Source organism: Triturus cristatus, chromosome 9, assembly GCF_964204655.1.
Source record: "Triturus cristatus chromosome 9, aTriCri1.1, whole genome shotgun sequence".
NCBI lineage: Eukaryota > Metazoa > Chordata > Amphibia > Caudata > Salamandridae > Triturus > Triturus cristatus.
The window spans coordinates 848,301,303-848,327,233 of NC_140592.1; the positions used below are offsets into that span (position 1 = coordinate 848,301,303).

A 25,931-nucleotide genomic window follows, 5' to 3' on the forward strand; every position below is an offset into this window, starting at 1 on the left:
CCTCAAGCCTAGCTTTTATAAAAATCTATCATGCTGTATTTCAATTAGACAATAGAGATTCAAAACAACTGACTTTGTAAGAGAAAGTTTTTATTTATCTCTCTGGGAGATCGAAGTTAAAGAATGAGCAATTGTGCTTGAAACAATATAAAATAATCATAACATGTTTTTAAAATATCTTGAAGGGATACCTGTGCAATGGTTACACATCAGAAAAATGCCCTCTTAGTGGGAAAGCATGGAGGAGGTTTGTTTCCGATGGGGGGGGGGGGGGAGGGGGAGGAAGAGCAGTACGTGGGAGCCCCCTCCCTAATTGCCACCTTCTATCACCCCGCGGTCTGTAGCCGAGGTCCACGGATGCTCTCTTCACGTTGGAGGCTGCGCCGGGATTTCCCAGATTGGGAGATGCAGACACAGCCCGCCCACGAGTAGGAGGAGGCGAGGGAGATACAGATGCAGCGGCGTGCGAGGGAGGCGGGAAGGTGACTCTGAAGTCTATATAAGCCTTCAGCGGCTTCGGCGCTATGAAGAAGCACCTCACAGAAGAGAGGAACCCCTCGGCGTCGGAAAGATGTCCTTTCTCGGTGAGTAGCCCCAGCCGCCCGTTCGCGCACTTTATCCTCGCGCAGTCTTTTGAGAACCACTCGTCCACGAGACCAGCTTTCTCTCCCGAAGTTCCTTTCCCCGTGACCTGTTTTCATATTTACCTTACTTTCGCATACAGCAAACAGCCCCCGGCGTCTTACCTCCTCTTTAGCTGGTGCGCGCGCAGACACGCCGCGCTTCTCTCGCCCAGTACCCAGAGGTGCAGTGAGCAGGGACGTAGTTCAAGTGGGTTCATAAATTTATTTTGTAATAAATAGTTGGGTGCAGGAGCCTTCAGTGGGATATGATAAGGTGTCTGCCAGTTTCTAACTTTAATCAGCACCTGCACTTCAGTTTCGAGCACTGGTGTGAACCTTGCTTGCAGTATCCCTTCACGAGGCTGTCTCTGGGGCCTGCTTTGCCGCACTCCAGTCTCTGCATCTGAGGTGTGGTTGCAGCTCATAGTCACCCCCAGATACCTGCCTTTTGCCGCTGACTCCAGGTTACGGGCCCACTGTTTTTCCATTCCAGGAACTTTATTTACCACCGCAATGGAATCACCCTCGACTTGGCGCGTGCAGGGATGCTCTTCTGACTCAAAAGTACACTCGCACACGTCACACATTCTAGACTGTCTACTGAAATCTCAGGGATTCGTGTAGGCAGATCTTTTGTCCTTTCCCAGGGCCTGCTCAGTGTGTAACATGAGTGTGTGAAAATAGCCATTTGGGCTTCTAACTGCTACTTCCGAATCACTGGCACCTAGCTCATAATTCGCATAAGGGCTGCCAGTTATGCATGGGTTCGCCGGAGAGCAGTGAAGCTGCGAGGGTGCCACGGGCCGCAATGCAAGGGAATACAGTGAGCCCCACGCCACCCTGTTTGGGCAATTAAAGACTGACGTCATTGGGGTGCACTGGGCCCCGAACGTCCCAGAGCTCGAGTGCCATAGCCCAGTGCCACTGTGTCAGATGTGTCCCAAAATGATTTGTGAGGGAGTCTCATTTTACGTGCAGAGGGTTCACTTTCATAATTTCTCTGATTCAAATTAGTTGTCAGGGTTGCAGCCGATGCCGAAAACATGCAATACCCCCATCGTGAATTGTAACGAGCCAACATTTGAGACAAGCAACGCCTGCAGTCTTTCAGGGGACTGCCGTCCCTGAGGAAATCCTGAAATTCTCTTACTTTCCTGCATCTTTCTTTCAGACGTGTTTCCTTTTCCTTTCCTTTTCTCTTCGGTCATTAATACTGTTTTTTCCCCTCCCTCCCTCCTCCATTCCTCACCCCTCTTCCTTTCATGTTCTCTTGTTCCACTGGTTTCCCCACCCCACAACACCGTCATACTAACATCTTGCAACGACATGTATTTGCGTCTGACTGAAAACCAACCATCTCCGATCAAGGTCATGAGAGCTCCAAACTAGCATTAAGATGTTTAATGTTAATTACAAATTCCAAGAGGCAACAGGCCCTCCCCAGCTCAAGCTACTAAAGTGGGTGGTTCACAACACCACTCACTGTAAGGTGTCATCCCTTTCAAAGACACTGGGTTCCTGCTGGAGATGAACTTTGAGATGAAAGGGGAGGGCACACCCCTCTTTATAGAAGGATGCTCTGTGCTGTGTTTAGAATGTAAAGCAAGGTCCTCTCTTTCTGTTCAACTGGTGAAGATGGGAAAAATTGCATCTGATGACTGATGGACAGAATCAAGACAACTGGACCAGTAACTGTGTTCGAATCATAGCTTCTCCCAGGACCAGACTGTGATCCTGCCCAAATTACTTTCTTTTCTTACAATTCTGTTCCTCTATTTGCAAAAAACGGGGAGCTCGAAGGTGTCAGTGCCCGCATGGCACACTTTATAAAACTAATGCACACGTATTTAATTTAAAAACTGGTAGTTGTGACTTTGTACCAAATGTACACAACATTCTGTGTTGCGCTGTAACTTACTGAGACTGGCTTCACTATTCATTGTTATAATCTACATGGAGCACAGCACACTTCGAGAAGTCACTGTTTAAACCCACATTTTTTTTAAAAATGGCCTTGAAAGTCAACACGGGAAACCAGGTGATGGGCGTGGAGTGAACACAAGGCATGATTAATATGATTTTGACTTTTAAAATGACATTTAACTGAGAATTTTATTGGTGAACCGCGAATTACTTTTAAGAGTTTTCAAGCAAAAGCTCTGGCTGATTTCATAATGAAATGTCAGTCATAATACGCATGATCGGTCATAGATGAACATCTCTGAACGATACTCAATAATCAAAGACAGTATTTGCCCTGCTTGGCTTTCACCGCTGTGATGGTGTGACATGCTTTGAGGGTGAGTATAATGGGGAGCTGAGCTAATATTGGACACCCTCAAAAATATGCAGTGTAAAGTAAAATGGGAACACCACCCACTGTTATGTGTTGCAGAATAAAACACAGAGTCCCAATGGCATTATTCTTAACATAATAGAGACTATAGCTGGCATAATGGTATCAGTCATTCGCATAATGTGGGCATTTTCCATCATTGAGGTCACAGCCTGCACAATGTTGCACAGACTGGACATATTGGTTGCATTTTCACCATAAATCTGACTACACTTGCCAGAGTAGTGGCCATCGCAAGGAAATGCCCATCCTGGACATATTGTGGCCATTCTTGGCATAACTTTCCAAAATGGTGGCTACAGGGGAAGCATATAGGCTAAACAGGGTGGGGCTTAGGGCGGAGCCCTGGGGAACCCCTTGATCAAGATTGAACACACAAGAGTAGTGTTCTCCCTGTCTGACCTGAGAACCCCTATCGGCCCTAAGCCCCACCCTGTTTAACCTATATGCTTCCCCTGTAGCCACCATTGTGGAAAGTCATGGCATCCAACTAGTGTCATATGCCGATGACACACAGCTGGTCATCTCGCTGTCACGGGCACCTGATGTTGCGGCATCCAGCTTCAGTGCTTGCATGCAGGAGCTTGCATCCTGGATGTCTAACAACTGCCTGAAGCTGAATGGGTCCAACACTGAAGTGCTCGTGGTGGGAGGTGGTCCGAATGTGTGGTCCTCGGCATGGTGGCCAGCATGCCTGGGCTCCACTCCAGTGCCTTGTCAACAGGCCAAAAATCTTGGGGTGATGTTTGACTCCGACCTGTCATTTGCTCCCCAGATTAATCGGGTTGTCGGAATGTGCTTCGGTATACTCAAGAGTCTAAGGAAGATCCTGGACCTACTTCCAGTTAGTGCCAGGCAGACTCTGGTGCATGCCTTGGTCACATCTAGACTCGATTACTCTAACCTCCTCTATCTGGGAATAACAGCTAGAAGCCTCAATCGTCTCCAGGTACTTCAAAATGCCACAGCCCGGCTGGTGCTGAGGCTTCCTAGGAGAACGGCCTCTAAAGCAGCTTTGAAGTCCCTACACTGGCTTCCGTTCAGAGAAAGGATTACCTTCAAAGCACTATGCATGTGTCACCGCATTATTGGGGGCAGGGCGCGCGTTCCCCTACACAGCCTCATCACCCCCTACAGACCGGAGCAGATGCTCAGATCCTCTGGCACCGGACTGGTAGTCGTCCCCAAAATTCATAAAGCTCGAATGGGGGGCAGATCTTTCAGGCTTCTTGCAGCCAAGAGCTGGAATATGCTTCCGATGGAGCTGCGTCTCGAACCTTCTGAGGCCAAGTTCCGCAGAGCTCTAAAAACTCACCTCTTTCGCTCAGTACTGATGTAACCTCCCTGTTCTGGCCACTTCATACTTCTCACTCAGCGCGGGGACACGCCGGGGCGCGTAACCATGCGCTTTACAAAATTCCATAATAATAATAATAATTGTGGGCATTGCTGGCACAACAGCAGGCACTCTTGACATATTCTGGACGTTCGTCCAATAATATTGACATACTCCTGCCAAGGCTGTCTTGGGCATTCTTGACATCATTCTGCCTACTCATGCCTAATGGTCTTGGGTATCCATGCCCGGTGGGGTGTGATAATAATGAGCTCAAAAAGCAGAATTTGTAATGTGTTACATTAGTGCATGCAAGTACTTGGTAAAAAGGACACGTTAGTGTATTTTCAGAAATGACCATACTGATTCTGGGAACAACATTATTACACATCTGAAATCTAGTCAGATCTGGCCTTTGATCTGGCATCTGAGTGACAATTCATGCTGAGTGTCAGAGGCTTGTTGATGTCCTTGGTTCCTTTGTAGCTATGGCTGCTGTTTCATGGCTACAGTGGTTTTGATTTGATCTTCCATATTGATAACAAATGTTATAATACTATTGTAAGATCGGTGTAACACCTGTGCTGCCTGTGCCTATAGACTTTGTGCAATTGAGCAGTTGCACTGCTGTGTGGCCTGCATGGTTTGTCAAGCTCTGTGAGATTTGTATAATTGTTCATGTTCTACCTGCCACGAACAAGCAGATTGTCACTCATGAAACCAGTTTGAAGGTCAGAATGGAGAAATGAAAGGAAGTGGAATGCAAAGTGCCATATAGATTCAACACAATTATACAGCTTGTAAAATTACATACCAAGGCACCAAGATGTTTTAACAACCTCCAGTGCCTGCAGCTCTTCAGCAGATGTTAATGGAAATTATAGAGAAAAATAAATTGCTTTATCACAGGTTTTTTTTGCCAATTTGTCTTAAGGATGGTGAACAACCAACACACCTGATGATGACAAGGCTTTCCTCGCACACCACTGGTGTACTTAATTATTTCATTACTGCCCCTTAACAACATCTATTTTTTATTAGTCCAATTGGTTTGGAAATTATGCAGTAAAATGTTTTATGTCCCTCCATTAAAAAATGAAGAGAGAAAACCCCCCATTAACTCTCCTGAATGAAGGAAGTTGGGCTCTCTTTCTTTCCTCGCCTGGTCCACCTCAAGGCAGGTATTTACTATTTATGCCCCAACACTTTCATAATCCACAAGGTGTCTCCGGTCCCAAATCAAAGAATTAGTAGTGGAATTTTCAGTGTGAAGTGCGCTTACAATGGTGGAAGTCTACTGAGATTCTGGATTTTAAGAAGAATAAGGGGCAGGTTAACGGAAGAGAAAAGTCACATATTTAATTGGAGCACAGAAGAAGATGCTTTCCAAAGTCGAGGAAAAAAAGAAAAATGTGCAAATGTACATTTCCACATGATTTGCTCAAAGACTAAACCCCACATAAATACATTTAAGGAAGTTGGAGTATGTTAGAAATCCTCCCCCTCCCTGGAGGGAATCTAAATGACATTTGCACCAAAGGACATGATAAAAAAATGCACATTTTCCACCAGCAGGTAAGTGGAAATTGCCAGGCTTAACTATATTTGTCTTGGTTCATTGGCGTGAATGTCAGTGAAAAACACCTGTAATGTGGTCAATGCTAAAGAATAACAATGTATAACCAGCAGGAGGAGGTGAACTGTGTCTAAGAAAAAACAGAAAGTGGCCCCAAACATACTTATTCTGATGGGAAGCCTGAAGATATTGAGTTAGCATCAGCTAATTCAAACACATATGAAATACATATTACACAATATGGAAAAAGCATTGCACAAAGGACAATTACATTCATTATTGCTTTTTGGATCAGGTTTCATGGGATGGGAAAAATTGTGTAATTTTTCTGTAGTGGAAGGAAATGAATGTGCCAACTTGCAGTTAGAAGTCTGGGCATTTTGTATATTACGCAAGGGCAGTTGTGAGCATGAAAAGCGTAATTGAGCTACACCCTTGTGCATAAAGGCATGCAGGATTCTAGCTCGTGTTGTCCATAAAGTGTGCTGAATTTATGCACTGGGGATGATCAGGAAAATTATATGATAGATTAGCCATCAAGGTTTTGGCTGCAATCCAGTCTATTCGTCCACTCAGTCCTTGGGCAGGGCAATGGCAGACAGGCTCAGCAAGGATTTGACTGAAAGCTGATATCAGCCCTGGAAATTGTGTTAGTTCCAGGGTATGCCCCCTGAATATCGAACCCACAATATCGGTGGGACAGAATATTGAGAGCAAAATATTGAAAGAAATACCAACAGGTACGCAAGTCTAGATTTTCTATCCATAACTCCACATACATGTACCTAGTCCGTACATATATTTTCAACGTACAAAGATGTGGACTTAGGAATTTTAAATATATACTTCCGTATATGCACCTACCTTTCAATATTTTGTCCTTTGATATCCTGTCTTCGATATTCTTTTACCACAATATTGTTGTCGATATTGAATAGCACAATCTAGTACCAGCCTCATCATATAACTGCACCAAATTAGCACATTGAGTGAGATAAACCATCATCAGTAGGCTTTGTGGGAATTCTCATCCTAAGAATAGTTTTTTTTTTAACTGGGGCTAAGTGATTCATTTTGCGTGACAGTTTACCAGCAATATTGGCTAAAAATAAAGGGGGTGGTGACAGATTGAACATTCGGATTGCCAATTATTGAAGAATTTTGTGTTGGTTTATCCTCCTCACAATGACCGTCTTCCTTTGGATTTTACACTAGAGTTGTATTGTCTGGAACTATCTATCTCTTGAGCCCCTTTCTGTTCTACCATTAAGATTGTAGTACCATGGGTCTCTATAATGGAAGCTATCACAGTAGAGGCATCTGGGCTCTCCTCTTTAGGAAGCCCAGTCTCTAGATGTTTAGCAGATTTATTGATTCTTTGTGCAAGTTGATATTTACTCCAAAGGAGCACTCTTTGTTTTAATTGCACCAGGTGATAATTTGACCAATTCTTTTTATGTAAAAAAAAAATTGATAAGTAAAAATGGTGTTTGTCAGTTCTTAGGGAGAGGCCTATATGCGTTGCTCTGTTAGGATAATGCCAGTCTGAAAATATTGACATCCTACTGAGAAAATGCAATAAAGCAGTTACCAAGGATAATATTGAAGTAATACAGTAAGAAAATATCAGTGATTTGTTTGTGTTTCTGGTCTTTAACCCCTGCTCGGTGATATTTATTATGTAATGAATTGCTGATAATTGTTTTTCCGAGATTTTATTGGGCGACAAATTTATCATATTTTTTAATAAAAGGCATAGTTATCTTGGCAATTAACAGGTCTCGGAGCATGATTGGGAGTATGAAAGAGCACTGATGAAGATGTTGTATATGGGAAACGATTGAAGGTATCAATACCTATAGGTTTCACAGGAGGGACCTTTTTCTTGTTGGTCAGGTGATACCCCACCCAACATCTTATACTGGTTTGTCTCAGAGCCATCACATAGGGAGGGCATCTGGGGCTCTTTGCCCCAGGCTTAGCACTTCTTGGGGCCCAAAGCGCCTGTTACAAAATCTATTAAGAGCAAACGGAAGGGCTAGAGCGATGAGGTGCTGACAACTTGCTTAGTTCCAAGAAATCTCAATTACTTTGAAGTCGCTCTCTTCGTTTGCAGTAGTTGCAGTCCTCTCTCCATCTCTTGCACATTACCTGCCTTGGCTTCTCTCTTTAGGGTTGTGTTGATAGTTGACTAAGGGGGAATTTCTTGGGTTAACCATATGTATAGGCAGTCTTAGATGGAGAGAGAGATCCTTTAAAATAATAAACCATGAGGTTAGTTGGTGCCTGTCTCCAGATGCAACAAATGCATTGTGACAGGGAAGAGGCGAGTTACTGTAATGAAGATTGCTGGTAAGTAATGAAACCAAAAGAGAATTTTTCTTTTTAGGATACAAATGTACAGTTATTACTAGAACTCCTGTCAACGTTTTGGCCCTGATTACAAATGGACCTGCAATCTTTATTCTGCTGCAAATGGGTGTTTGCTCCAAAACTCGGATTACAGCTGCAGCCTTAACAATGCCCTTTTTCAAACACAAATTCCACCGGGTAAAAACGGGGATAATTTAAGCAAGAATTCGGAACATTCAGAGTTTTGCAAGTTGGGAGAGACAAAAACATGTGGTATTACCACTTCACCCTTATATTGTAGCTCGAAACGGTGGAGGTAATACTGCGCCTTATAAGCCCAGCAGTCATCGCTACTAATGAATGCTGGGTGTGGTGTGACATTCCAATAATGAGGCCCTTTGTCTGTTTCTGGGTGCAGCGCGCTGAAGTGAATTGCCTGGGATCACACGGTTTAGTCAATTGGAGAAGCCAGGATTACAATTCTTATCTTCGGATCCTGTTTGACTAGTTTATATGCTAGACCACAAAGGCTTCGCAATAAAGGGCTGGGTCAATGGGGGTTTATTGCTTAAGAGAAACGCTTCGTGCTTCTGAATGAATTTCATAAATTTTTGCATGAGGTAAAACATCAGCTTTTCAAGTGCTTTTTTCCCCATTGAAAACGTGACTTAAAAAAAAATATAGAAACATATTTTCCTACAGAATGATATTAGTTTTCTGTCACAAAAATTAACATATTCTCGATATCATCTTAGTTAACCCCTCACATGTGCACATAGTTGACTTCCCCTTTCCAGTCAGGGGTCACTGCCCTAGCTTTCCGCTGGGAGTTGGCGGAGGAGCTGTTTGCACGCGCCTTTCAGCTCGAAAAGGGGGAAGTCGCGCGCTACTGAGGCACAGAAGGCGGCGCACCGTGTTTCCTGCCTCTCATGTCTTTACCGCACATCACATTTTTTTAAATAACGAATGGTTCGTTTTCGGGCTGACTCCATAAAGTATTTATTAGGCTTCCCACTAGGCTTGAAAACATTGCTCATGAAAAGTGTATGCCATCATGCCTGCTCCCAATATTACATAATACTTTTTTTCTATTTAAATTATTTTTGTGTTGATCACAGTATTAAAGAAAAAAGTTGTTTTAAAATGTGTCACGTGGTAAATGGTGGCAACATTGAGGAGCAAAGATGCCATCAGGCTCCAGTTAGGTGACAATTGTTATTTGGATCTTTAAACATTTTATACAAAACCTATAACTTTTGCTAGTCGCTAACTATATATATATATATATATATATATCGCTGCACCTGAATAAGGGAATTGGAGTTGCCGCATTTCTTCTCTGTGCTCTGGTCCATACTTGGGTAGTCCCGTTGGAAGCAGTGAAGGGCCAGGAGTTCTCTCTCCCTCTCTCTTATTTATTTGTGTGTGTATATATATATATATATTAAAAATATAAATATCTTGCTTAACTGCTTCTTGTAATCCCCAATCTCCAGGATATAGAGCAGGCACGGACCACGTTTCTGTGCAATATTTTTATTTGGGCTAGTCGGCCATGACGCGTTTCGGTCCTTCCTGGACCTTGATCACATGACAACACTCCTTTGCTTCAGACACCATTTTATAGTACTTAAGTGACAGTGCTTAGTGCAAAGAGAAACAGCAGCAACAATTTTCGCCTAATGAACATAGAAGACATATTTCAATGAAGCGTGCTAGTTATACATTCCTTTTGTTAAACATGGCTTTTACATATATACATTTTCAATGGAAAAAGGCGGCAGCCGAAACGCGTTTTGTCGTGTGTTTGTCCTAAATAAAAACTAAGGACAACTGTTCCCATGAGTGCTGGTATCGTTATGTACCGTGAGCTTGGATATATATATATATATATATAGTACGTTTTTTTGCAAACTGTGGCTACCATGTGGACAGTGAATATTTCCTCCCCTTCACTTTAAGATGAGTGCAATAGGCAGACGGTATTACAGGCCCACTTGTAAAATGAGGATCACAATGAAGACATGAGGAGCTAGCCAGCTGACTAAAGAGCTGTTTGAACAGTTCTATTGTGTTATTTGTGGCGATAGATAGATCTCACATATATAGTGACCAGCGGCCCTGTCTGGATCACTCCCAACATGGAGTAAAAAGAGGGCTCTGCAGGCACACTTATTAACATTTGAATCTGAGTACCAGTGACTCGCGCTGTTACCGAAAGGAGAAACCAGACATAATAAAATTGATAAAAAATCGATATTTTAGACTTTTTTCACACCTCAGTGCCATGGTTCGAACGAGCTAAGCTATTAATGAATTGACGCGCTTCTAGCACTACGGCTATATCTTACAAGTGCAGGACCTGGGGCTTTTCTACCTGTCAAATTCGTTCTTAGGAATTGAAATAGCACACACATGAAGACACACAGCACCACTTCCTATCATGCCTGTTTTTGATATTACATATTCTTGTTGCAAACATTCATACTCCAGATACAATTTTTTAAAGCATGCCATTCAAATATGTGTTAAGCTCATGTTACCTATTGATGCGGAAATTTAGTGCAGCTTATTCTTTTCTATTTTGTTACCAGGTGTTGTCATTTGCAGGATTAGGCCTATCTAGGCTTTCATTTCACGGTTCTTCTTGTTTTGGGCTACTTTTAACACAAACGTGTTTCTTTTTCAAGCAGGATCTCACAGTGCTGCCACCAATGAGACCAAAATCAAAGCCAAATCAAAAGACGGCAAAAGACCGGAAAAAACAAGGAACAAAATGAAAGCAGCCAAAAAACACTTATTGAAATTCATCTTGTGTGGAAACACAGAGAAAATACCAGACAACATTGATGTTATGGAGAAAAGGAGACCTTCCACAGGTACATATTGTTTGAAAAGAGGGATGCACATTGCTGGCATGCTTCAGAGTGGTTTAAGATGACGGCAGTCATTAGCTGTGCACGTGCTACATCCCTTTGTATGTGTCAGTGACTGGTTGCCTCGAGTGTCTGTGAGTTGTTGATCAGTCACCCACTTGTCCGGGCGGCAGTCAGCCCCACGTGGCCTTGGGGTCTGCTTCGTTTATCAGCACCTTTAGAAGTGTTCTTCATCCAGTGATCGGAGGCCTGACATGGTGGCCTACCAGATCGACTGTGCTGTTTGTTACTTATTATTTTAGAACATGTTGGCGCAGTTGCAAGGCAGTCTGTTGAAGACACAAGAATGGGGAACCAAAAGCGGCGCTGGCAAAAATGGTCAAACCAGCCCCTCTCCCTGCGCCTCCTTGCACAATCTCTTTCCATCCATCCATCCATTCTCTCTCTTTCTCTTGTCGCTCTGTCTGCTTTCTCTCTACCTTCCCCATCCCTCTCCCTCTTGAAGACGCCCTGTGCCTGCAGCAATTAACTGTGGGGAGCTCGGGAAGTGTAATAGGGGAGGCCCTGGGCTATTAAAACTGGCATTGAATGGCTTTAGTCCACTAGGAAAATGCCAGGTAGAAAAAAAGGCCTCCGCGGCCCTGGTCTGTTGTAGTCAAACCTGTGATGTTTCTTCAAACATATATGCCTTGTGGTAAGCAGGAAGGTGAGTACTAGGTTTGTGCATGCCAGAGAGGATGATTTTCCGAAGCTGGGATGAGAAGGAGTTTCAGTTGGTCATGAAACAAGACAGGGTGCTCAGTGGCGTAGCTAGGTCTTAGGCTGCTCGTGGCGGCCCCTGCGTTTTCAGGTGGGGGGTGCTGGCGATTACTGCAGCCGTTGCGGAGGTAAGAGCTGGGGGGCACCACCCACAAAACTCATGCTGCCTTGGGCAGACCACCCCCAGCTCCACCCTTGCTCGGCCACTGAAGGTGCTTATTAGATGCTGGCTCCATCCGTGGCTGAGCAGGTTTGAGGTGCAATCATGGTAGGGAGAGTCTGAGGAATAAGTTCCATTTCAGGTGTTGGATACGTGTTCCATGTACAGACACTGTGGAAACCATTTATCCCCTTTGCCTGTATTGTGTGGGACTAGTGACACACAAAGAGAAATGTAGACAAGATGCTTGGATGCTGCTACGACACGGTGGAAACAGGATTTTATTCTTTGAATGGGCTCCCCTCACAGACATGACTTTCTGGGCTTGCTGTTTAATGATCTTGACTGTTTTTATTCTCATTTTAGTAATTATTTAGTAAATATCCTAGGCTAGGAGTTGCAATGGCTTCAATGGTGGTTTATTCAGCTCCTCAACAGATTGTCAGCAATGGAGGTTAAATAAATGAAATACCACCATTTGTAAAGCGCACAGCTACCTCCGAAGTGGTGTCCCGGCGCTGGTGGCCGTCGGGAAGATTAAGCGAGCTATTGCCCAGAGTCACATGGTGCTGGGCTAACCTGGCGCCGGGGATCAAACCATGAACCACAGTCATGTGGCCCAGGATATCGTCTGCAGGCTCCAAATGGTTGGGACAAGAAAATGGCAACTTTCTAAAACTGACATTCTCAGAATTGCACCTTAAAATTAGAGGTGGGCGGAATTTACGGAATTTCATTTGACTGCACTGCATTCCACTCAGTGCCCTTATCTTCTCCACAGTTATTACTGCAGAGTACGTATGGGCGCTTAGATGTATGCACTGTAGTGGTTTCTAAATAGGGCAGCAATAGTGAAAGCAGTCCCTCTATGTTTTAAAACCACAACAAATTAACTGTTAAACTTGTAGTGATTTGTAAAATAGAGGGACTGCTGTCTTCCAGCCCTCTTTAGAAACAATTTACTTTAGATTAATTCTACCAGCGGAGTGGCGGAATTTATAAGTAATTCCACATTACAAGAGCAACCAAATTCCTCAGATTCTGCGGACAGAATTATTAATTCCGCCCTGGCCTACTTAAAATCCTTCTTTACCATTGAAGAGGGTTTTAAATTATATTTAATTAGACACTAAATTCGACATTCCTACCTGCTTCCAATTGAAAGTTATCACTTATTTAATGTGATGAGTTAACCCAATTTTACCTTCAGTGATAGGCAGGCATTGCAGTAGTGAAAAACAAATTTCGGGTTTTTTCAATACCAAGACATGTAAAAGTTAAAAGTGCATGTTCAACTTTCTAAATACACCGCACCCTGCCCTCTGGTCTGTTTGGCCAACCTAGGGGTGTCTTATATGTTTTAAAAGAAGGTTTAGGCCTGGCAAAAGGTTTTGCCAGGCTGAAATGGCACACACAGACTGCAATGGCAGGCCTGAGACACAATCAGTACTGCAGGCCCACTAGTAGCATTTAATTTACAGGCCCTGAGTAGAGGTAGTACCACTTTATTCGTGACTTTCAAGTAATTTAAATGTGCCACTTGGGTTTAAGCCAATTGTACCGTGTTCAAAGGAGATAGTGCATTAGCATTGGTGAGTAAGGCAAAAAGTTTGTGGTAAGACCACCCTAAAAACCTGACAGGTCTAACAATATTAATAATAGTTAAATAAAAAACAAGCATGTGTGTACCGGGAAAAAGCCTACATTTCCAGGAAAATTTAAAACTATAAAGAAAAGCAAGCATGGAGGACTGAGAACTGTTAAGACATTTGGGAGTAGTTTCTTGAAGACCTTTATTCTTCCGGCTGGTGAAATCGGAATGTGAGTCGTGGAATGTGAAAGTAAAAGCCAAGTATTTCAAATAGCAGCAGTAGGTGGGAGTATTTTTTTTTAATTTTCTGTTCAAAGTGCAGTGTAATCTTTGGCATTGAAAAGCTAACTCTTTAAAAGAAAGCTCCATAAATCCACTTTTTGCTGGATTGCCTTCTGAAAGTATCCTTCCCATATTCGAACACTCTTTCTTGGAAAATGAAAGATACAAGAGCCTAAATTTCAAAATATTTTGAAAGCAAACAAACCTGAGCAACCATGTGAAATGCGTTCTTCCAGTTTACTTGGAAACTGAAAATAGTCAAAATGATGCCATGAAGTTCATCAGTAATTCAAGGAAAGGAACCTGCCTGCTCACTAGAGAACACAGTCATCAAATACTTGCGACAGCTGATAAACGTATCCACAGTTTGACAAAGTTGCAAAAGCAACATAAGCGCAAGGCCCATCTCCTATGAGGTTTAACGCTCAGCAAAATTTATCCCGCATGTATAATTGTAAAATATCCTCGATTCCTGAACGTTACCAAGTGTTCCAGTTTTTTATTCAATCACTCTTATGGCACAATTATTTTCCTGCGCGAAATGATTTTTGCATAGGAATGTGCTGCAAAGGGGAGTTGAAGGTAAAATGTGTGGCACAATGCATAGAGAATGTATTTTCCCACATCGCTAGTTTTTGCCGCCAATATTTGCTTTCCCCCACAGGATTTGCTGTATTTCTCTGCACCTTTTTAGTCGTAAACCTTTCATTTGCAGAATTTTTATTTTGCAAACTTTGTATCTTTTGTAAGTAGATTTCTCAAAGTTTATAGTAGGAAAGTCTCCAACTTTGCACACCCTAAAACTAGGCAGACTAGTGTCCCCATTTCACCTCAAACATTGTTACGTTGCTTGAGGTCACAGATCTCCACACTCGGTTCCAGTACTAGGGTGCCAGGGATGGGAGCTGGTACTCATCCGGCTAAGATGGCAGGGCATCTCCCTAAACAGTGCAGTTGTACCTGCAGTGAAGTCTGGCTGGGCATGTGAAATTTGGCTGGTAAATTCTCTCCCACCGATAACAACAAGCTTTGGCAAAAGCCAAAATCAACAGTCCAGCTTTTTGTTAGAGAAATGTTTGATAATTGTTGGGTGACTGTGTGTGCAACATCTTGGTCTACAGTATGGAAGCTGGGAGGATGGCACTTTGTTAAAAACACTGCACTAAAGAAAGATGCTATAAAGAGGAGCCAGGCTATAAAGTTTGCATTATAAATAGTGATGGTGAAAGACATACACATCAAAATATTGTATAGTACATATTTCTGACACTGGGTTATTTTTTCTGTGCATGAAAAGCTATCAATCCAACAATATTGTATTATGGCAGCCAAATTATGCAAATAAATGTGCAAGGTTGATTAGTGAATACTCTTAGTCTGTCATAAAGACAAAAAGGACACACTTCCTTAACAAAAGAGTAATAAACAGCAATTAAAATGTCATCATGTGGTCCAAGTAAATACTTCAAAGGCACACACATACTGCAGCCTCAGAGCAAATGAACCTTTATATTGTTTGCCCTGCAGGGGGTGCAGTTTGATATTAAAATGGGCTTTCAGAGTCCGTAAATTCACTGGGATATATGGTGTTCTGTCTGGTGATGTCACTGATGTAATATAATGAGGCTGAAATTCTAGAAAGTCAGCATCATTACTTATGTTAAATTTGACAATTTAATTCTGGTATTTTTAGTCTTAATCTAATGTACAGGAACTACATTACAGATTCAAATATTTGCTTTTCATTATTGCAGCTGAACACGTTGAGGAATCCATTGATTCGGGAAGATTCCACAGTGCTATTCAAGAACTAATTGATCTGCAACACAAAGCATTAAGACATACAACCAGTAACAGCCAAGAGGGATTACAGAAGCAACAGGAAAAAATAACACTACTTTATACTAAGCTGTGGGAGCAAATGTCAAAGATTTTCCACAAATCTGTGAGTGCACTGTCCAGCCAGAATGTAGATGAACCTGTGGCGACTGCGGTGCTCAAAGAGGCGGTGAATGCACTTGTAGAGCAAGTCAATGAAGACAACAAAACTGAATCTGAGACAGCAGCACTTATTCCAGAGTCCAGGGAATGGATGGCAAAATGGGAAGAAGTGGTAAAGCAGTCAGTTAAAGAAAGAATGTGTCAATTACCCCAGACCACGAGTGACAAAACCACCTCATCGGTTTCCGATGAGTTAGAACACATGGGCAAGACAATGAAGTCAGATTTGTACGTTGTGGCAAAACAAATTAAACCGCTTTACCCAGAGAACTTTGATGTGTGTAACATCTATGCAAAATATTATATCCAGCATTTCTCTTTGCAACTTAACACCATCACAGACTACGGATTGGATGAAAAGGATACCACTCACCTGCTGGTTTGGGTGCGCTACATCTATCCAAAGTAAGATTTTACAGTTTTGGTTAATTGGTGATAAATTAATTGTCGAGGGTCTGTGGTATTTAGGTGTCTTTCAATGTTTCATGTCATCCAGCCACAATCCCTACTTTCTCTTGTAACACCATTATGTGTTTCTGGTAACTCCTGCTCTTCTCTGTGCCTTTTAATCCAGTAATACATGTTAAGACACTCCCTGCCTGCAAGTAGCCGAAACATCACAGAGAGAAGCCACTTTTAACATTTTCAAGAACCTTCCTCAAAAGAACTCCAACCAAGCACAAATGTTGGAACAATAGCTCCTATCAAGACACACAACCTAAGAATAAAGAAGTCACAACTCATGCCACGAATACATGTGTCACAACAGCAGATCAGCTGATACCCACCACAGTGACATTGAAACCTATCATTTACAAAAGTATTATTTCATTCAAAAACACCTGTACAGCCTTCTCCACTTTCAAAACCCCCCAAACAACCCCTAAAACGACTTCAGCTATTATATCTTACACCTATTTCATCCATGATCTACCAAAGGGAAAACGGATTTCACAAGCTACCCTAAATTATAGTTTGCTGAAAGCTTAACACTTTTTCTTAGTATTATATTTATTGACCCCATCAAAGGCTACTTGGAAAATTGTAAAAACAAACCCTTTCAGACTTCAAAACGTTCCTGAATACCTTTGAATTCTGCCCGTCTTCAGTGCAAGTGAGCACAACTAATGTATGGTTCACAGATCAATATTGCAAAGAGAAGTCTAAGAAAAAATCGAATACACGTTCCAAACAAACAGCCCATATTCCAGAAACATTTGGCAATGCAAATGTACACCATGGACATTGCACAAATTCAGAACCTTATTTAAAGCTGATGAAGACCGCATCAGTTCACCAATCACATCACCAATCATACTGCTGAAACAGCCTCAGAAACAAAACTATTTATTTTACTTCTTTAATGAAAAACACCACTGATCATATCTAACACTAATCCATTGGACAACCTGTTGCAGTCTTATTTTTCCCTTCCCATTCTAAAGTTAGGGATGTTCTTCCCCATCTCTGAAGACAAACTTGTGAAAATTAATAGCACCCCAAAAACACCAAGAATTACTCAGACCATCTGCCCTCCTCTATTATCATGTTCTCCTTTAGTCTCCTGATTAACACATAGCTCCACGCAATGAGCCATTCCTTTCTCAAATGTCATCTGGCCTTCTCAAAGTTGGTTAAGTTCAGGGAATTCTAAAGATCTGGGTGCTGAGCTCCTAAAGAATGGCAATCCCCTTCACCAGATAGTTTGGATGAAGAACCAAGAGGTCTTCATATAGTAATTGACTAGGATCACTCAGATTGCCTGTCAATCAGGAGACTTAATGATCAGTACACCAGGCAGGAGGGCAACAATAAATGTGTTTTTTTGTCAAGCGCTGACACTAAATAATATCAGGACTGAGACTAGTGCCAGGAACAACAGATTTATAGCTACATGGCCATTTTTGGCAGGCTTGGAATAGATATGCTTTGTTGGCATAAGTTAAACACTTTGGAATTTTTTACTTTGAGCTAATATTAAAGCTTCTTTAAAGAAGGGCTTACACTCAAAATCTATACTGTAAATTGTTTGAATTTGAAAGAACTTTGGGCCGTTTGCATTGCAGACATACTGTAGTGAGTGTCATAACCTCAGTTCTAATTCATACTGCTTCAAATGTTATGTATTTTACATAATTAAATATGCAACTATATCATGTTTCCTTTCCAGTGAAATAATGAAGCACCCGGATTTAGTTCACAATGTAAGCTGGGAGAAAATAGGACCCCTTCTGCCACTAGAAAAGATTTTAGATCTTGAAATGCAGTATGCTTTAAATGTTGTGGTGAGTCTATTCATTTCATATTTATGCAGTGAATGTTTACATGACACACTGTTGTTATTGTTACTTTTTTTGTTCTTTTTTGGAATATTGTTTATGAAGCGAGATTTGTTCACAATGCTCATGACAAAAAAGGAGGCATTGTCTAGTGACTCCTGAGATGAATTTGTGAGATCATTCCGATGGGGTTTATAGAAAAATATCAAGCATTGTTGTATGCAAAAGATAGGGTGCAGTCAAAAAGGGTAGGAGAGCCAGTTGAATGAGTGGAGGCCACTGGGGTGCAGGACATGAGCAGCATGTCCCCAGTATCAGAGGAAGACTGCATTCGGGAAAAGCATCAAACTCCCTATACCAAAAGGAAGGCTTCAGCAAGATGGAATTGAGAACAATTGACCGGTTTATGATTGTTACTGCTGATGTTTCATGCCTTAGTAATAGGAGCAGTGGTTTTTAACCTTTTGACTTTTGTGGCCCCCACTGAATCATTATTGGAATCTGAGGACCTCCCGTTGAGTTATCATTGGAAGCTGAGGACCCCTGGTCTAAAATTTCTATGATTTGAACTTCAAAACAATAATCAAAAATACAAAAACGAGTCTATATCAAATAAGTGCTCAAATCTTGAAATATCTTGTTTAATCCACAATGAAATATAGAAAAAGTTTTCACATTTTCTATTTTGTTTCTTTATATAAATGAATTAATTGTAATATTATTTCATTTTCTAACACAGTTGGGGATCCCCTGAGTAGGCCTCACAGACTCCTGGAGGTCCTCTGACCACAGGTTAAGAACTACTGACCTAGATTAATTACATGGAAATGGAGAAGGTTGGAAGGTTCTGAAATTATCTTTTTCAAATGGCCGAGTACCAATTACTGGTTAGGCATACTGTTGCGTGCCTTAAGAGTGTAGACCACTGGGTCTTGTGATAAACACAGGATAGTCCATTTATTGTGAGATACACCTAGCCCCCCTGTCTAGGATTCCAAAAACTGGAAATGTAACTTAGAGGGTTCCCCGAATTTGTAATGAAAGCTTGGATTATTCCTTGTATTTCATTCATTGACCATAAATGTTGTTCATAGATGTTCTGGAGAATAACAGATGATGCATAACACCTAAATGGTACATAGTAAAATTATCTGGGAGATGAGAGCGTGAGTGGGTGGTGCTACCTTTAAACTTTGTGTTCAGGTAGTCAGTGATATGAGGTGAATCCTTTTGTAGGGTACAATGATAGTACTTTGGCATCCTTCAGGTTGGAGTGGAAGTTACCCGAGAGTGAAACAGTTTAGGAGGCGGGGTTCTAATTGTTTAGAGCTGGAAGGGCGAATGTCCTAAAACTCAAGGCAGTTGGTTACTCTCAGGAAAGTTAGAGCGCAACCAAAACCTGTTCGATCTGTGGCCTGTTATGAATTTGGACCTGGAATTACCTCAGTCATACATATAGGACTTTAATAACCCCTTCTGACTTTAACCACCCATTCTAAAATGACAATCCATTTGTAGAAAATGCCCTCCTAGAGATCTGATTGCAGGAATTTTCATTGTTATCTTAAATTAAATTCTCTTAAAGAGCCATAAAAAATTGAGAAAATATTGACAGGTGTCCGACTTTTAGTATAAGCCAAAGAGGTGCCATGCACTCAGATTCAGCTCACAGTAATCACTTTTTTTTAAGTGCGTCGCCATTTGTTCCAGATTTCACAAACCCAAATCATTTGCTATAACAATGACCTACTGCTGTCCTGGGTATGCGACCATTATTTTTTGAATTAGCAATCAAATTAGAAACCCTGGCTCCTCTGAAACTTTGTGTGGAATGATTGGCTAGAACTGAAAAGACCTAGTAAGGCTTGAGTTTCAACCAACTGGCAAAAGAACAAACATATGTAGTCACAGGCCCGACTTTGGCTCACATTATGTGTGGCCTTTTAATTCCAACATGGCTGATGACAGGAGTTACTGCCCTATTAACATTATAAGAGTAGTAGAAACTCTGCAGATTTCTTAACTTTCCAGCAGAGGTTTTGACTGCTAAAAACAGATAATCTCTAGGTGACGGTCCAACCTAAAATGGCAATTACCAGGGGAATTGGACTCTGAATTACCCATTCCACCAGTAATTTCTCATTTAAATGTGGGGCCTCAGGGTCCAACTCGTAAAGTCATAATGGATCAGATTTTCACCACCTCCTGAATTACCTGCACCCCAGTATCTTTAACTCCAGGGGTGGGTAAAATCAGGCCCATTTACTTGGGCACCCATAATGAGGGCCTTAGGATTCACTCATCCATGAAGAAAAATCTCGGGGTGCGTCCCAGATATTGCTGGTACACTCACATTTACCCTACGATTTTTCAACAAGTCATATTTCCCAAAAATTAATACTATTGTTAACCTATTATATCCAGGGTGTGTGAAGGTCTAAGCAAGAGAAACACTTAAGCTGCCATTATGACTGGCCTCTTCAAATCAATGCGGACAGTAGAGGCTAAAAACTACAGATTAAAGCCTGGGACAAAATTAGGAGTTATCCATATAACTGGACCAGATATTATTAATGAAGTTTGGAAATTGCTCATTTCACAGGATAACCTCAGGATTCCACCTATAGGCTGCATTAACCCTTGCCCCTCTGCAAGACATAAGAAGGCCCTTACAATTCATGCATGTAAACCTAAAGGATGTGTTGACTCCCTTATGCCTTGGCTGGATCCAACTGGCTGTCAAATAACAGCATTCTACTTGCTAGCCCTTTCCACAATGCCAAGCCATCATGCAATAACATATTATCCCATCTTGGACTGACCATACTTCAACCAAATCATCAGTGGAATCTTCCTCTGTCTCCTCTTTTGCTTTCCACTGCCACATGTATACACTGAGTCAATGTATCTGTCCAAGTTTTATAAAGAAGCCTGGCCGCAAGGGATCATGGCTGGCACTATACATAACACTGTTAATACATTACTAAATGAAAGGCCATGTCTGTCAGATGCCATGCTGTTCCAGGGTCAACGGACATCCCACCCCTTCCTCCAGGACTTCCCTCAATGGAATCCACCATATGTTTGTGAATGAAAGGACTATGAGAGGCACATTCTGACAATTTGAAAATTTAACTCACTCCTGTCTGACATGTAATATAATAATTAAGTTGCCACAGTGCTATTATTGTTCTACCTATGAGAACTAAAATTTGAAGTGCAGGACTGAAATTAGTACTAGGCCTTGATTATTATTCTTATCCCTTTATACATGAACAAAATGAGGAAGTGGAATAGGAGAGTCTGTTAAAGACTGATTTTGCATTCAAGCATCTGGAAAATAGGCCAAAAATGATTTCGAAATGAAGAGTTCAAGCTTAAATGTGAATAGAGGTAATGTATTCAACATAAAGGGTGAAATAAGGATACAGAATGTTGGCTATTGCTGGTGTCAAAGCCTCACGTCATTTTACTAAGTGGAATTACCACCCAGTAAAATCGGTTCGTGTTCCAACACCCAGGAAAACTCACTCATGATCAGGCCCAGCAGGTTTCCATATCGTAATTCCGCCCCGTAACGATTCATAATCACGGCCTTAGTATATATAAATTAAAGTATTAAATGGATTGTGTCTACACTTTTAATAATATACCTTACCATGACCCACACAAAGGCCCTTCCTTTATTGACAATGGAATCGTAAAATGGAGATTTAAAAGTGAAGATTTCAACAAGATTTTTGGGGCAGGTGCCAATATCATGTTCATTATTTGCCAAAGGTCAAATTTGGGATGCTTTTGTTTCTATTACCTGCATGACACAAACTAGTGACCAGGTGTGTATTTTAGTGTACCTTTTTTCAAGACTAGTGTGAAGTGTGTTTGGTAAGTCATAAGTGTATTACCATTGTAAGTAAGATTACAATGAGAGTTTCTACATGACTGTTTGCGTCTTTTATTGTGCTAACACATGCTAACCTGAGATTTTACTTTGTTTACATCCATAAAGTCATTAGTCGAAGTTCTAATGAAAAAAAGCTTAGAATATGAAGTAAAATTTTGGACACAAGAGAAGCTACCAACAATATTGAATATGGTCTATCACAGTGAACTGCCCTTCGATATAATTCAGGTAATATGAGACGTTCACAATGTGAAATTAATTATTTGAAAAAATATTTACCCGTAACTGAAACATTTTTGCTAAAACCGCTGTGAATTTGGCCTTTTGTAGTCTGGGGGATGGGAATTAACTGCAATAAAATTAGCTTAATGATGATGATCATGTGACCCTTGATGGAGTGTGCGGAGGTGAAAATACTTTCCTCCACAAATTTGATTTTAGTTTTTAAAGTTTGGAATCCTTCTAAACTTCTCAAAGTTGGCAAAGCTTTTGCAAAAAACAAATTGTGGGAGAAAACATCAATTAAAATGAGATTGGTGGGTGCAAAATGTTGAAAAAAGTCTATTAGGATCTAATTCTCTCACTAACGCTATCATTTATAGAGAAACCTTCTCCCACAAAATGAAAATAGGATCAAGGGAACAGTGTGTCAACTTCATCGAACTTTAAGGGTGATTTTTAAAATTTCAGCTATGTTTGGGTACAATTGTATGGATTTCTTTACTTGCGAACAGTAGTGATGTGGAGCTCACGTTTGGCCACCCTGTTGCCTCCATTATTGTCCAAGTGAGGCACATCAATCAAAGCATGGCTGGCTCACCAGTACCACACACAGGAGAGCCCTAACCAAATATTCCTAATAGCCGCTAAAGTTTATTGAATTAGAAATACCCATATAAACATATAGTCTGTTTCTAAATGTTGGACTGTTCAGCTTTAAAAAAAAAATAGTTTCAAATATATTTAAATGTTTTATTGTTAATTGGCATTTGCAAAGCGCACAATCAGCCAGTTTGATTTTTAGTAGGGTTGTTTTCTATAACAAGACAACTTTCAGCATTCTCTTGTGAAGCAACAGAACTGGGAGAAAGTTGTATTAGATTTTCCCATTGGTCAAGCGCCTACTGGTCGGTTTGAATTTAGCATAGTGCCTCAACTGGTCCATTGTGCTGCTGGTCGCTTGTTACACAGTATTTTGAGAAATGCTTATGGATTTCATCTGAGCCAACAACTTAAGAGTTAAATGTGATTACATTTTGTTGTAGATGCTCAATGGACAAATGGAAGGAGCTAAGAAAGTGTCTCTTCAGCTTGCTAAACAGCTCTTGCCTCTACTGGTACAACAACTTGCCACATTTCTAAAAAGGTATGACCGCTTAATGACGAAAAATGTAATTTGTTCTCTTTATTGAGGTAGGACTTTGCACACCCATGCTTACAGGTCCTGAATAGGAGGGGTGAAAATGGTCTGTACATAGAAAGTAATCAGAAAGGTATGGTTTTAATCACACAGCAGTTGAGGCCATATCTGTAGGCAGGTCAAATTTTTAGGAGACCCAATAGGACAAAACAAAATAGGAAAAGCTTCAAAGGATACTCCCATTGAAGATTCTAGAGAGACATAGAAGAACGCCATAAAACATTCAAAATATATACTGTCCTCTCACAACCCAAGTGTTGTTCCTGGAATGGTAGCAGGTCGTGCTAGTTTTCACCTTTGTGTCTATCCCTAAATTCTACACTCAATGCTCACCCTACATGAGTTTTGGAAATGACAAACCTATTTCTACAGGTTGCCAGAGAAGCAGACTTTTCTTAGGGATAGCGATAGGATCCGTGTCCCTGGACCGGACAGTTTTGTTTCCTCGAAGGCCCAATATCAAAACAGGCTTTTCTAGCAACACTTTCAGATCTAACTTTCATAAAGCCTATCACAGAAGCAGAATGGCCAAAAGATGCACTTTCAGGACAGGTACCAACATTCCAGCCACCTCACAACCCAGTACCATGTCTGGAATGGCAGACGTTAGGCCTACCACAATGCCTACTTCACAGATCATGCTTCCTTCTGGTCTCTCTACTCTATCCAAAAAAAGTTTTATTCTGCACGGTCACAAGGCTCACACTCCACAGCAGATTCTTCACCTCCAGAAATCCTCTGGTGTTCAAACTGCTACAAATTGTTTGTGTTTTCTCTTTTAGGTTTCCTTTTAACAGTTACATCCGAACCTTCTGAAACTCTGGCCCTAGGGGTGCAGTTGTCTGCTTTGTCTGACCAAGTGGCACTCACCAGAGTTTCTTTTTCTCCACAGTTTGTTTCTATTAGAAACATGCTTGTAGACAGGTAAAGGGATCATGTATAGTGCCCGGTGATCATTGGGAAAAATCACAATGAGCTCCTGGTATACGCTATTTTTAGAATGTAAGGTATTTTTCTCCACATGGATGTTTTCTGAAAGGGGATTAGTTGATAAATTTAAATGCTAAAACTGCTGACCTCTTATTCCTCTTTCCTAGCAACGAAGATGTTGGCTACATATCTTTTGAGGAGACAAGCTCTGGGAGTACACTACTACTCCTATTAGCCTGCTGTTGTCTGCTGTTCTAGGAAAATGTCCAATCATCTACTAGTGTTTGGCCACAATTAATAAAAAAACTCCTGTGTTCTATTGCTTTGAGTTGCAGAAAAATCTCACCTATGCATTTATGTATAAGCACATTTCCACATAGACACAGAAAGGTAAAACCTTTGATACATCAGGCCCCTATTGAGTCATAAAATAAAACAGATTTGAATGTGGAGGAAAGCATTTTGCATCAACTGGATATGGATTACTCGACCTTTAGTTTTGGGCAATACTCACTCACTCACTCTTTGTCCTGTTATATCCTGAAGGCCTAGGTCCATCTATACAAATAGTGCAGGATAATGTCCACATCCCCTTTGCTGTCTATATATCAATATTTCACCACATCTAAGCTATTTTCCTTCTGAAAGTCTCTGTCCTCTTACACAAGAATTGATCATGCGATGTGTGATTTTGTGAAATACTCCTAAAGAACAGGAAATCCTCATTTAATGGACCAAATATTAATACACATGTTCCATTCCTTTACCAGATATAAGGCAACGTTTGAAGAATTTATAGAGGCGAACCAGAAGCACACATATTTCCTGCCCATTGTGATTGCCAATATCAATAGCTGTGACAACTATAGGTAAGTTTCACTGCGTAAATGCATTTTTGATTGCATGGTATAGGAAGACTAAGCTGAAAAAGGAACACTTTTGTATACGTGCTTATGGGTAGCACACGGCTAAATGCTAAACTATTCACTCACTTTAATAGCCAGGACCTTTGTCTGCTGATGTTCAGGTCGGTGTCTGCATTCTTCTTTCATCCAATTACCCCATAACTAAAACTTGGGATGAACTCAATTGTCACTGAAAATATATAAATGTGATATATATGTTTTAGGTGACCTACAAATTGTGACAAACAGATAGGGCCTGGCAGGGTGGCAGAATGAGTGAAACAACTCTATGTATGTGCCATGAATCCACTTGGAGTCTCCCATGCTTCCTCGTCTTTTTTCCATTTCCCCCTTATTTTTCCGCCGTGACATCTCATGTAGGTGGCTCCCTTAGTTTTAAATCTCTTCTGGACAGTGTCCTGCTTTATTCCCTCTTCTGGTATTGCCTTGTTTGGCAGGAATTTTGGAAACATCGCTGCCCCTTCCATCTCTTTCCTCACCACCGGCTGTGCCCCACTGCCCTTGCCTCTCTCACCAATATAAAATCCCTGTTTTCATACCCTTCCCATCACACCTCCCAT

The 25,931-nt window shown here is 41.3% G+C and overlaps 1 protein-coding gene across 1 annotated transcript in view; it reads left to right on the top strand.

Annotated features, from left to right (window-relative positions):
* Positions 1–450: 450 nt before the first annotated feature.
* LOC146798947 (tumor necrosis factor alpha-induced protein 2-like) overlaps positions 451–25,931 on the top strand; it is a 48,150-nt gene continuing 22,669 nt past the window's right edge. Inside the window, exons 1-7 of the mRNA XM_085626311.1 lie at positions 451–584; positions 10,937–11,122; positions 15,666–16,317; positions 18,083–18,197; positions 22,201–22,323; positions 23,361–23,461; positions 25,216–25,314. Coding sequence (XP_085482437.1) covers positions 572–584; positions 10,937–11,122; positions 15,666–16,317; positions 18,083–18,197; positions 22,201–22,323; positions 23,361–23,461; positions 25,216–25,314 — 1,289 coding nt within the window. The 5' untranslated portion in view covers positions 451–571. The remainder of the gene's footprint in view (positions 585–10,936; positions 11,123–15,665; positions 16,318–18,082; positions 18,198–22,200; positions 22,324–23,360; positions 23,462–25,215; positions 25,315–25,931) is intronic.